General features: G+C 50.2%; 1 protein-coding gene across 2 annotated transcripts in view; it reads left to right on the top strand.

The window, feature by feature from the left end:
• Positions 1–12,926, top strand: part of EPS8L2 (EPS8 signaling adaptor L2) — a 48,186-nt gene that overhangs the window by 12,418 nt on the left and 22,842 nt on the right. For both annotated transcript variants that reach the window (XM_071428089.1, XM_071428090.1), the window contains exons 2-3: positions 7,517–7,581; positions 8,600–8,655. In XM_071428089.1, coding sequence (XP_071284190.1) covers positions 7,538–7,581; positions 8,600–8,655 — 100 coding nt within the window. In that variant the 5' untranslated portion in view covers positions 7,517–7,537. The remainder of the gene's footprint in view (positions 1–7,516; positions 7,582–8,599; positions 8,656–12,926) is intronic.

Below are 12,926 nucleotides of genomic sequence, written 5' to 3'. Positions count from 1 at the left end.
ACCAGGACCACTCAAGGGTATCAGCATGGTCCCTGTTGGACCAGGCAGCTTTGAAGCTTCTGGAAGCAGTCTTGTTGTGGGTGCTTTGAATAAACGGAACACCACCTTCCAGCATGGATGTCACAGCCCTGAGCTTTGTTCCTGGAAATCCCACCATGACAAACACCACTCCACTGTGCTTCTGTCCATCAGAGCTGTGACATTACTGTGGGAAGCAGTAGGGACACAACAGGAACCCTCACAACTCCATCCAAGCTTTAGCACATCCTCATAGATTCTGGGAGGGTTTGGGTTGGAAGGGACCTTAAAGCCCACCCAGCTCCACTCCCTGCCATGGGCAGGGACATCTTCTCTTAGACCTGGGTGCTCCAAGCCCCATCCAACCTGGCCTTGGACGCTTCCAGGGCTGGGCAGTCTGCAACCCCCACCGGTGCCAGCCTTTCACCGGGTCTCCCATCTGTTCCACAGATGCCTTCGAGCTTGGAAAAGCCATCAGAGAAATATTCCAGCTCTGCAGGAGGTGCACATGAGGAACAGCTCTGAGAGCTGGTGCCTGCAGCCAGGAACACGAGCATACAGCCAGTTTCAGGATTTTGGTGTTTTGCCTGAACACAGATTAATGCCCTTCTCCAGGCTGGGCTCGGCTGTTATCCATCCTGCTCTGGAATATGACACGCACAGGCAGAGTCGCTCCCTATTTTTACTGGCCTGATCTCTGAGTCCTGATTTTTAGACAGAGCAAAGAAAAAGCTTCCCTTTCATCAAAAGTATGAAATCCTTCCCATGTCTAAAAATCACACCTTTAAACCCCTTGCTGCTGGTGAACCAGTGCACAGAGTACAGCACCAGGCTGGGAAAAGGGGATAATTTTGGGGGGTTGTGAGTTGAATAAGGATGCAGAGCAGAGAAACCTTCAGCATGACAACAACCAGTGCTTTCTTCAGCAAACTTTTTGGATACCAGGCATGCTACACCCACAGGTCCTGGCGGCTCTGGAGCCATCCAGCCTTTCCCTTGCATCCTGCCCAGACAGTCCCACGGCCAGCTCCAGCCTCCCACAGCTCCTTGGCTCCCACCTCCCAGGAGCTGGGTGGTGCTAGGGACAGGATTAGCTCACAGAAGGTGTGGGCACAAAACAAAAACAGGACAGAGGGGAAAAAGCTACAAATTTCCTCACAAAACTCCTCTCTTCCCAGGAAGCCAAGGGAACACGTCATGCTGGTTTTTCTTCCTGGGCAGTACAAGTGACTCACATGACACTTTCTCCCAGTTGGGTAGTTTTGAACTGGGGTCTTTTAATTTAAACTATTTAATGAGGTTTTATGTAAGGAATGCTCATTCATCTTCCTCCGTCTTTCCAAAGGCATCCATTAATATTTAATGTGCTGTTTCTCGGCCTGGCTCTCTAGCTTTCTAAACTGCAGCCCAAGCATGGATAATGCTCACCTTGGAACCCCTGGCAAGACACACAGCAAGCCCAAACCTGCTCCCTGTTTTCCTTCCACCAGCTCCTGCAGAATTCCTCCAACAGAGAGGCAAGGTGTAAATCCAGGAGCTGTGACTCGGCACCAGGACTCTGCAAACAAGTCTTTCTGAGGGGTGGTGGAGCCAGCTTTCAGTTTTTTCCCAAGATCTTGAAAACTGTGGCCATTTGTGCATTTTCCCTGGGTATTTATAGAGCAGGGCGCTGTCCAGACCTGCTTTTGGTTGTAGCTCTGGCAGGAAGGTTTTACTTTCTGGCAGGAATATTTGGTTGGTTCAGATCTTTCCCACTCCAGCTTGTGGGCACCAAGGGCCTCCAGTGCCACTGGACTCTGGACTGGGACCTAAATTAAGGTCTGCTTGTGGATCACCATGGACACATTCTCTCTATAGGCAGTTCATGAATCTCCAATCAGGAATATGTAAATATTGGCACTTTTGCTCTGTAGTGCCAGTTTGTGTTCCTGAGCTCCCAAGGCTCCATTTCATCCCCGTGGAGACCAACAGGAAATCCAGATGGGATTCAAAGGGGGGTCAGGGTCCACCAAAGCTGGTATGGGGGTGGCTGTAGGTCTGAGATGCCTCAGTCCAAATGACTGGCTGCCACTTCTGCCGTGGAGGCTAAAGAACACTTGGTTCCTCTCTGCCCAGACCTGTTGGGCTGGGTTATATTTATCCAGGTGTTTGTCTTCTGGAGAATCTCCACAATGTGAACAATTTGATGTGCAGTGCAGGGAGTGTATCCTTCAGACACCGGGCAGGTTGTACCTGGGGACTGCCTCTGCTGGAATGTGGCACGTGCCACACACACCCTGGAGCTCCACTCCCCTCCTTCCATAGGCTTCTGTCTTTCCAAAGGGACCCATGATCCTGAGTGGCTCCATCACTGTAGAGGTACCTTGAAAGGATGGAAGAAGGAAAAAACAGAGGACTTGCCACTTTCCTAGTAGCGGTGTTCTGACTTGGTCCTGCTGAACAACCAAGGCCTGATTTTGCAAAAACAGGGTTTGGAAATTTTGGATGGGACAAGATCTTAGCTTGCTTCTCCAAGGAGAAACAACAACCTTTTCCTCTGTTTGGGTGTCAGCCTCTCTGCTCTGGATTTGCATTTCCTGATTCTTTCTGACTAACCCAAAGATTATTTTTTTAAAGAGTGCATGTTCCTGGCAGAGACCCTGAGTTTCTCCTGGTGAGCCCTGAAGCCATCCTTACGGGCAGGTTCAGAAAAGCAACTAAAAGCAGGAGAAGGGTGGTTCCAGAAGGCTGGACCAGCAGACCAGAGACCCATGTGAAGTTCTCAAGTCAAGCACAGCTTCTGGGGTCCCTCTCACAAACACTTTGAGAGATCTAAACCAGTTTCTGTGAATTTAGGAGTCTTGGTGTCTCATGAGCCCTGAGCACACATATCCCAGTGCCACACTAATGCCCAAAAGGTGTTTTGTTAGTGGATTGATGTGGGATTGTGGCCTTCCCTACCTGCCAGCTCCTTCTATACCATCAGAGACGGTAGGGTAGATTGTGGGAACTGGGGGGATACTCTCAGAGGGTGGGGGAGCTGTCTGGAGCAGGAGCAGTGTAGGACACACACACCACAGTGCCTGTGCTCCCTTTGCTCTCCTGTGAATCCAAGCAGCCCAAGCGTTACAGCACAGCCCATCAAACAGCTTTCTCCAGTGTGACATTGCTGTAGGAAAACACTCAGCAGCCCTAACAGACAGCTTTTGTGGGCTTGAGAAGTCTGAGAGATAACATCGTGTGGTGGCCAGCTCATGTTTCTTCCTGACGCTTTATGTTACTGCCAAGGCTGCTGCCAGTCCAGCATTTCTGCCTGGCCCATCCCCCTGGCACGGGATACACACACAGACAGCAGGGCTACATTGAACCCCTCACCCCAGGCAGGATCCCAGGGGGCATTTCCATCCCAGGGATCTCCCCGGTGCCCAAGCCCCATCACCTCTTTGTGCAGAGATTCCCTTCAGCATGGCTGATGGGGAATTCGGAAGTCCTGTTGCCCCAGGCAGATTTCGGTGGGATGACTGATGGAAACACAGGCAAGGGTTAGAATATGCTTGGAAAAACTTGCTGTTACTCCTAGAACACTTAGTTTAGGGTATTTGGGGGTTTTGCCATGTTTTTCTACTGTTCCAGCAAAAACTGTTCTGTTCTGACCACCATAAATCCTTGCTGCTACAATCACATCCTAATATTCTCTGATACCAACAAACCCAGTCTCAGTGTTAAAGGTCTTAGACCCATGAAGAGAAAAACCCACAAACACCAGATGCTGCTGTTATTAACAGTGATGATAATAATAATAATTGCCCTAAAAACCCCACTAGTATTTCACATTTGCACATTGTCCAATCTTTACCCAGAATCCAGAATTTTTCATGTCCTTTCCATGCCCTATAAGAAGTCTGACCACAGCAGATAAGGGAGAACTATACCTAATAAAAATAAAGTAAAACAATAACAGAGATCAGCCCAGAGAGGAGAAAGAGATATTACTTTTTCCCTTCACAAAGTGCTTCTCCACCCTTGGAGAAGAGGGATCAATGTCACAGCTCCCTCTTCAAAGAGACTCAGAGAAAGCCAAAACAATGCATGGCCAGCTTCCATTTGCTATAAAAGTACAGAAATGTGGTGCAGACAATGCCAGGCTCCTGTCACGGCTCCATGTGTCTTTGGGAGGATATTTGACCTCCAAGGATAAGACTGGCCGGAAAGTCAGGGAGTGGGGCTTCCTGTGCTTTAGAGTACAACATGGCTTCACCCACCTTGATGGCCTTCAGCACTGATTTGTGCTGGCCTCCCTAAGTCCCTCTGGGACTTCCTGGCCTGTGCCAGATCAAGGTGCTAGGCTTTAGCCATGCAGTTTAGCTTCCCTCTAGTTTCTCCAGTGGCAGAAGACTGAATTTGAGCCTGGCTTAGCTCCTGGAGTCCATGTCTCATTCCATACCATGCTCATGTGCAAGGCTCAGCTGCCTTGCTTGGTGACCCAAGCAGAGACTCTGCCCTGCACCCCAAAAGGGTGGGAGATGGTCTTGAAATTGGCTTTGATTAGGCTGACTCAAAGTTAATACCTGCACAGCCACACACTGCGTGGTGACACTTGGGTCTCGCCTTCCTTCCTACGCTGCTCCCGCTGGAGAAGGAGGAGGCAGCAGCCACACCTGCTGGGAGATAAGGGGGAGATCAGAACCCTCTAATCAGGGCAGGGAGAAGACAACATCTGGCTGAGGCTGCAGACTGTGGGAGCTCTTAAGGATGCTCCCAAGGGGAGAGAGAACCTAGGGAAGGCCAGCCCACAGCTTCATCTCTTGCATCTTGGTTCTGTCCACATTTCAGTTGAAGTGCTCTTAGCCCTCCTTCACCTTTCACAGGCCCAGCTGCCTCTTGATTTAGCAGATTCATTAGAAAGTCTCCAACCCCTTAGGAATGTGCCCTTCCCCCTTGCAGTCTTCCAGTTCAGATTCAATTAATATCCGGCAATTAAGGCTGAATTAAAAGCTTTGGCATGAGGCTCCATCCTGGTTTCACTTGGCCAGCACCACACCACACCTTTGCTGTGTCCAGCACAAGGCTGAGCGTGGCCACGGCCTGAATGCAGCGGGGAGAGCTGAGCAAAGGGCAAATAGGAAAATAGCAAGAATAAATAAAGAAAAGGGAGCCCAGCATGATAAGGACCTGCCGACTTGGCAGGTGTGTGCACCATTTCCAGTTTCATGGCCTCTTTGGGACACAGGCACCCTGGAAGAGATGAAGCCTTCCAGGTTAGCTTATCATTTGGGGATGCCAGCTGATCCCATCAGAACTTTATTAATCACCATGAGCTGAAGAATTCAGGGCTGGTCCTGCTTCACCCACCAAGCCAGACTCCTCTGCCACTGCCATGGAGTCTGCACCTCTGGCAGCCACTCAGGGTTGCCCCAGATGGGCTCCTCAAAGAGCAGATCCCAGAGGTTTATTTTTTGGATGCAACATAGGAAGGAGAAATAAAAACCAGGGTGACCTTAGCCAGATCCCTGGTTCCTCCTGGTGCTTCACAGCTGGGGCTGGGACAGTTCTGAGCTCCATGGGCCAAACCTGGTGACACATTCCTGCTGGAGTAACCTGGATTTCAGTACATTAGGACATGGCCCTGGGGCAGTAAGAAAAAGGGAGCCAGAAATATGACATTAATATGCAGAAACACTCCCAGCTATCATCACATGTGGGACTCAAGTGATTGGGTGGTGCAGAGTAAACAGAACAGAGCGGGGGTTTTAAGAGCCCAAGTTCTCTTTTCCAGGTATCTTATGCTAATGCACAAAGAGATCCAGGAGATAGGAACAGTTTGAGGAATGTAAAAGGAAACCAGCAGACAGCTATTAACAGAGGAAAAATTCACAGGTATCCAAGCTTAGGCACAGAGATTGGTTTTATTACACTCAGAGGGCTTGGCAGACCAGCAAGTTTCTATACTAATGTGATTATGGATTTATATCTCTTATAGGTGTGCATAGAGATTTCAGTATCAACCACAAGAGAGAAAAAGGGGGAATTTAACATACTAGCTACTAAAATGCACTTGAGAGTCCTTTCTAGCAGTGTTTGTGCTGAGTGTGTTACTGTGACAGAAAACAGGCTGAAAGTTGTAAGGCTGAGCCCAAAACATGCTGGGGTTCTCCATGCAGTCTGTGTACACCCAAGTACTTCACCAGCATCCTCATAAATGCATCTCTCTGACATCCCACTGACAGTTCTGATAAGATCAGTGAGAACACTCTCTCTGCCCTCACCTCAGGGTGAAACACACAGAGCAAAATACCACAAGTGTTCCAACACGAGGAATAAATGCGGATACGTAAGGAATCTAGGGCAGCTCTGCTGATGATACAACAAGCCCTACAGCAGGTAGTCAGCTTCCAGAGGGGAAATCCCAGGTGTCAGGGATGACTCCAAAGTATTCCCTGGGGATTACACACACTTTAGCCTAGATTCAGTGAAGACAAACCCTTGGAGGAAGCTCCACTGCCTGCCCATGGCTGCCATGGCAGCCCTTGGCACATGCCAAGCACACTCAGCAGTTCCTTTGCAGGAAATCCCACTGAGGACACTGAGGAATTTTTTCCTTTAGGCCAGCAACAAGTATTTCAAAGCCAAACCTTTGAATTCTGACAACCTTATCATGAGGTAAGCAGGGTCTGACCCAGGCACAGAAGTGCCCCTAAACTTTTCAAAAGAGACTTACTAAAATTTTAGGACATTGCCTTGGCTTCCCTTCAGCTCACACATGCAGCAGAGGTGAAGAGCTTGGATACCAAAACAAATAATTCCCTGAGATCTTATTATATCTTGTTTTCAGGATTTGTCTCTCTTCCCTTGGCAGTTCTGCAGTCAGAACAGTGCCTGGATCTCACTCACATCTTCTCCCACATTCTAATTTCACTGGAAAGAAAAGGAAAATGATCTGTGCTGATCCAGTCTGCCTTTCACTAACCACTCACTGCAGTACATTTTCCTTCATCCCTGAGCTGCCAGTGGAGCAGCATTCAGTTATCTCATTTTTCTTTATGTGGTCAATCCCCTCGTAAAGATAATTTAACAGCTGGCGTAGAGCTTAAAATTACCACATAACAAAAGCTAATGGCACTCATGAAAAATGACTTGGGACACAGCCATAAGCACATGGGCACAGGCATCTGGAACAGACCATGGAGGCAAAGGGCACCTCAGTCCCTGTTTAACCTTAGGCAGGACAGTGCTGCTGGAAAAAGATGTGTTGGAATGTCACAAAGTTGGGGTGTACATGGAATGGAAGAGCAAGAGGGAGAGGTGGAAATAGGTTTTGAAAAAGCGTCCTGGGATGTGTCACCTTCAGCCTAGGTCGGAGCAGTGAGAGGTGACTGAGAACAAGGAGTTGTTCTCACCTGACTGCTTCATCTGCTTGGAGACCCCAGCTTGGAGGTAGGGAGGGCAGGATGCACACAGATAAATCACCTGAGAGCCTGTTCGATAACCACTGATCCTGTCTCTTGTGCTTCTGCTGCAGTTGCCTGGCCTCTGAAGCAACATGAGTCACAAGGGATCCCTCAACTGCAACCCTGGCTCCTCAAAGTAAGGATCTCCCTGCACCTTCCTACCGTTCAGGATACTCCAAGCAGTCCTGCTCATCCCCAAAGTCCCTGGTGTTTGTTTCACCCCTCCTGGGCACCTCACAAGCTGGAAACTGCCTCACACGTCACCTGCCCTGTGCACTGGGGTTTGATAATGGCACATTAGGTGGAGAGAGCAGAGGGACATCAGGAGCCTCTCCACCAGCAGCCCATGGCAACCTCCCAGTGGAGCCAGAGCCACCAGCTCTCTCCCTCCTTCCTGCACTGGGTATGAGCACCCGAACCATGGCCTGCCCTCGGGGGGACATGGTGACAGAGCACAAAGCAGCCCCTGGGCACCCGTGGGCTCACCGCTCTGTGCAGGACAGCCCAACCACAGCACCTCAGATCCCACTTGGCTCCTCCTCTGCCAGAGAAAACTTTGTTATCTCCTGGGTGCTCATTCCTACCCATGACCCATGTACAGGGGGTGGCCCTACATGTGCTGCTTAGAGACTTGACACCCCAAAACTCAACTGTTTTCACACAATTCCACCTTCCCTTATATGGGATATGTTCTATATCCAAGCACCTGCCTTCAAGGGGTACATGTCCAACATATCCATTGAGAAGGGATCATCACCTTGGCTCCTGTACTGCCTCAGGTTCAGGTGGACTCAGGGATAACATGGAGGGGGTCTCCCTGTAACTCCCACTTACGGCACACTGGGAGCTGCTGTCCTTAACCCAGCCCCTCCGGAGTGCTGTTCTTCCAGGGGACACTGTGAAGGTAACTCTAGTGGGGACAGGCCTGGCTGGGCTGCTCCGTGTCCTGTTTCCAGCGCTGGGTTCAGTGACATGTGCCTGTGGTGTGGATAACGGGTAGGGTTGCACCGGAGCCACCGGCACGGCCCACAAGGAAATGCTTTGCAAAGAAGGGAAGGGCTGGTCCTCTGGGCACTGCAGAGCTGCTGTGTGAAAACTGATGTTAAAAAATATTTGGGAGCTGATGGTTGATTTGTACCTTCTTCCTTTTTCAGTGGCAGCATGGGCAAAGCCGAGGGAGCCTCCAAGCTGAGTGCAAAGGACTTGTATGGTGAGTCGTGCCTGCAAACATATCCAAAGTTTCCCAAGGCAAAGGCACCTCTGGAGAGCTGGATGTGGATGTTGGGGAGCTTTAGGCTGGAACTCAGTCAAAGCCACGTGAATCCAGAGTTCCATACACAACAGGCTGGCCTGACCTGGCAGCAAAAAGACACTTCACATCTGTGCTGACACCTCCCACACTGGGGACAGCTGGGATTTTGTGGGAACAGAACATTGCTTCCCTTACCCAGATCCTCCCCAGGTCTGTTAACAAGATCACCTGATAAAGGGCCTCACAAAAGAAAGACTGTCCTCAGCAGGTTAATGATTATCCTCTTCTAACTACTTAGTGAACCATGAAAATTCCATGCCCTTTGGCTCTTTGGAAGTGCAGGGAATGGGCAGGATGGGTGTTTGTGCACAGTCTGAGAGGCAGCTTGTTTGGGTTCAGCACCTTTAGGTATTAATGACAGTTATTCCTGATCTCAGCAGATCCAAGTGTCCCAGGTGAAAATGTGGCCTCTGGGGTGGGCAGAGCAAGCATAAATCATGTGAGAAATCACCTCCCCCAGTTATTTCCTGAGTAAGAAGTTGGAGGTTGTCTGGGCTAACACAAGCAGTTTTTGGGGTGTCCGAGCCTGCCAGCTCTCCCACCTGAGAGCTATGGATTTACCTGGTTGATGGTTTAATTGGGAAGGAACAGACTGTGTGTGCTTTTCCTTAGGGATCTTATACTTGATCAGAGATTGTCTTTGGTGGCTATGAACTGCCACTGTGATTTATTTGTCCCTGAGAAGTGACTCCCTTTGCCCAAGGCTGGAGGTTTATCTATGTGGAGTGGCCTGGAGCAGTGTTCAGAGAGGCCAGCCTCACCTGGGGAGAAGTGGGATGGCAGGGACTGTATTTAGTGCTAAACAAAGCCACTGTTTATGTCAATTCACTCCCAAGAAATGAAACATGAGGATAATGGCAGAGCAGAAATTTGGCTGTTTGTGGCCTGAATGCTGCAGGGTGGGTGGGTGCCAAGCAGGGGTTTGAACTGTGGCAGTCACTTCTGGAGATGGAAGGACACATGATAAAGAAGCAAAAGGATGAGGTGTGGGAATTTTGGGTGCACACAGGGATGTTAGTACAGACAAACTCCTCCTGCCTCCAAGGCAGTGCACATTCCTTTGTCTGTGCACTGACACTGGCACATCCTGTCAGGAGCAGGAGGGCTGCAGGTTCCAGGTAAACAGCCCTACAGAGATGTGTAAAAATGAACCTGGGGGCTCACGACAGGATTAAAGCCAAGCAGATTTGCAGGCTGGCACCCATGGGTACAGGAAACCCAGGGCTCCAGCCACCAGAATTCCAGAGGGGGATCTAATGGTGCCATAGCACAGGGAGCGCCCCTCAATCCTGTGCCACAAAGGCCACTGCAGGGAAAGGCTGACAGACTGCCTTGGAAACAAACAGAGCTCTCAAATAAGCACTTTTCAACACAGAATTTCATATTCCACATTTTTTTGTATGAACACACCTCAAAAACAAATTCACCAGGGTTGGGACCTCTCTGACCAAATTCCAGCAAACCTGAAATGAGGACTCTATGTCCCTGGGCCAAATCCTCAGGAGGAGTAAAGCAGCTGCCTGCTATTTCCCTGCCACTACTGAAACACAGATTGAGCTCTGATTCCCTGCACAAATCAGTGCCTCTTGGCCAGTCCAGCCCCTGGCATGAGCACATCCAGAGGGATTTTGCTTGGCAGCACTTGAAACCCACCCGCTAATTCAGCAAAAGACACTCAGCACGTGTAAACCAATATTTAAATGTCTTGGTCTCTTTCCCACTCGGATCCTCCCTCCCCCAGCATTAATTTCTGCTGTGAGCTGGCACATTTGGGGATAGAGGGCAAGCAAGAACTAAAATTCCAGGGAGAATTATGTTTCATAATGAAACAAATCACACCAAGCCAAGCTGGCCTTGATTATGTGATTACAACACTGCTGAGGGATGTTTGGAGCTGACAAGACTTTTCATATTTCTATTTTCCTCCCATGCAATCAGGCTGGACCCTCAGCCTGTGTACGCTGCCAGACCTCCAAGAAGTGAGAGCAGTGACTCCCAAATTCCCAGCACACAGGCATCCACTCATTTAAAGCTCTCTGGGTTATGATGGCTCCAATGCACACAGGTGTCTAAATATTATTTCTAAATGAACAAGGCCTTTGGTTTCCCTTTCTAAAGATACTTTTTCTACAGTAATACTGGCTTAACATGACAGGGGTGCCAACTGTGGGTACAAAAGTGCTACCTGAGGGCCAAGGTGTCCCCAGTATCAACAGGGACTTATTGGGAATATTAAACTCACCTCAGGGGAGACCCTGAAGAGGGATATTTAAAATTGTTGGGGTGAGGCTGGAACACAGCAGCAGCTTCAGGCTGTGCACAGGAAAGCACCTGGATGGTGAAGGTGGAGGTTCACTCTGGGGGACCTCCAGGGCATAGTGTGAAGGCCCTCATAGGACACAGCCTCATCACACGGCTGTTGATGGGTGGGGAAGGCTCTGGTGTCACATTTGGCCTGCTGAAATTGCTTTGATCACCAAATATGTTGCCTACCACTGTGTATTCTTCACTGTGGTGAGCGCAGAGGGATGAGGAGAGATGACCAAAGGGAATTCTACAATGAAACTGACTTAAAACCCCAAGATACCCTCCCCTGGTTCTGTTCCTAGCAGAGTTTGATATGCTTTCCAGCTGCTCTGCCATCCTCAGTGGAGTTTCCTGGCTCTCGTGGGAGCAGGACACTCATCTTTTCCTCCCCCCTTAGTAAAACAGCACCACATTCGTTCAGCTCCACATTCTGGAGGAGTCTGTGGCTGCAGGGAGCAGCCCCACATCAGCTGGCAGCAGGGAATGGCTGGCCCCTCTCAGGTTGCCACCTCTCCCCACACAGCCACCAGCTGAATAAATGTTAATGCACACCATAAATAAATTAGGCTGCTTCTCTGCTTACGGGCGTCTGTTCTGAGCCCAGATGAAAGCCTGAGGGGGGGAAACCAGGCTCCAGCAGGACCCATGGAAGGACTGGCAGGAAGTATTTCTTTCTGCACAGCATTTCCCACAGCAGGAAAGCTGCTGCCACCCCTTTCTGAGGTGACTCTCAGTGGGCTTCTGTGGGTGTTCCCCTCAGCTGCTTCCAGAGCTGTCAAACAGCGCTGGCTGGCTCTCCTGATGGATTAGGCAGCATAGCAGGAGAAGTTCAGGGCAGTTTGATGATTGCAGTGATTTCTCATAGGGCTGTGGGGAGGAGCAGCTCATTTCTGTTTGGTTGCTGTCTGTCCCTGCGGTGCTCAGCCTCCTTCCAGGGTGTGTGAGACCCTGCCAGCTGCTTCCAGCCTGTCCACCCACCCTCCATGCACTCATTTCTGGGAAAGAACCAGACTTGATAGGGCACGGGGCTGGAAAATGGCTTTTGGAGCAATGAGTTAAGCTGGAGAAGCACAGTGCTGATTCCAATCACTTGACACTGCACACCCGTAACCCAAGCCAGGCTGCGGCGCTGTAACAGGACACGAGGCACTGTCACAAAGAGAGGAGCCACTTCCTGCCCAGTGTGGCCCTGCACAGGGATCATCTCCCTGGGGAGCCACGGGCAGAGAGGCTCCACTGGTGCCAGCATCACCCCTGAGCCACAGGCAGCTGCTTGGCACTGGCCAGGCAGAACACACCAGTGGAGAGGAAGCAACTTACCTTTAATGGTCATGAACCAACTCCTGGGGATCTCACAGATCTGCTTGTATCCCAACAGGGCCTCCAGCCCCAGCCACATGGAGAGGTCTCTGAGATGAGACCCACAGTGCCCAGACTGTAATTCCCTGCTGCTGGCTCTCCCACACCCTGCCCAAAGCATGAGCTTGTTCACAATCCCAGCTGGAGGCCACATGGCTGTCACATCATTATTGACAGGAGCACGGAGGGATCGTTCCTTCCCTACAACCTTTAGGAGAGGATTTGTGCAGGATTTAACACACGCTGGTATTGCCTGCAAGAGACAGCTCTGGCAGGAGCAGTGGCCTGCCAAGCCTGCTCAGCCACACTGCTGCATCAAGATGACCAGGTCCATACCTAAATCCACAGGGATTCAGAACAGTGCCACTCACTGTCATGTCTTTAAAGATTTCATCATACTGGAGAAAAAGCCTGAGGTTCAGCAGAGATCCATCCTTCTTGCCCAGGTCTTTAATTCCTCCTGTCCCCTCCTGCCAGCGCTGAATAACTCCCTTGTGCTTCCC

Source organism: Agelaius tricolor, unplaced genomic scaffold (genome assembly GCF_023055355.1).
Source record: "Agelaius tricolor isolate 1412-34295 unplaced genomic scaffold, bAgeTri1.0.p SCAF_5, whole genome shotgun sequence".
Lineage (NCBI taxonomy): Eukaryota > Metazoa > Chordata > Aves > Passeriformes > Icteridae > Agelaius > Agelaius tricolor.
The sequence above is the reverse complement of the archived record's forward strand: the minus strand, read 5'-3'. Positions and strand labels throughout refer to the sequence as shown.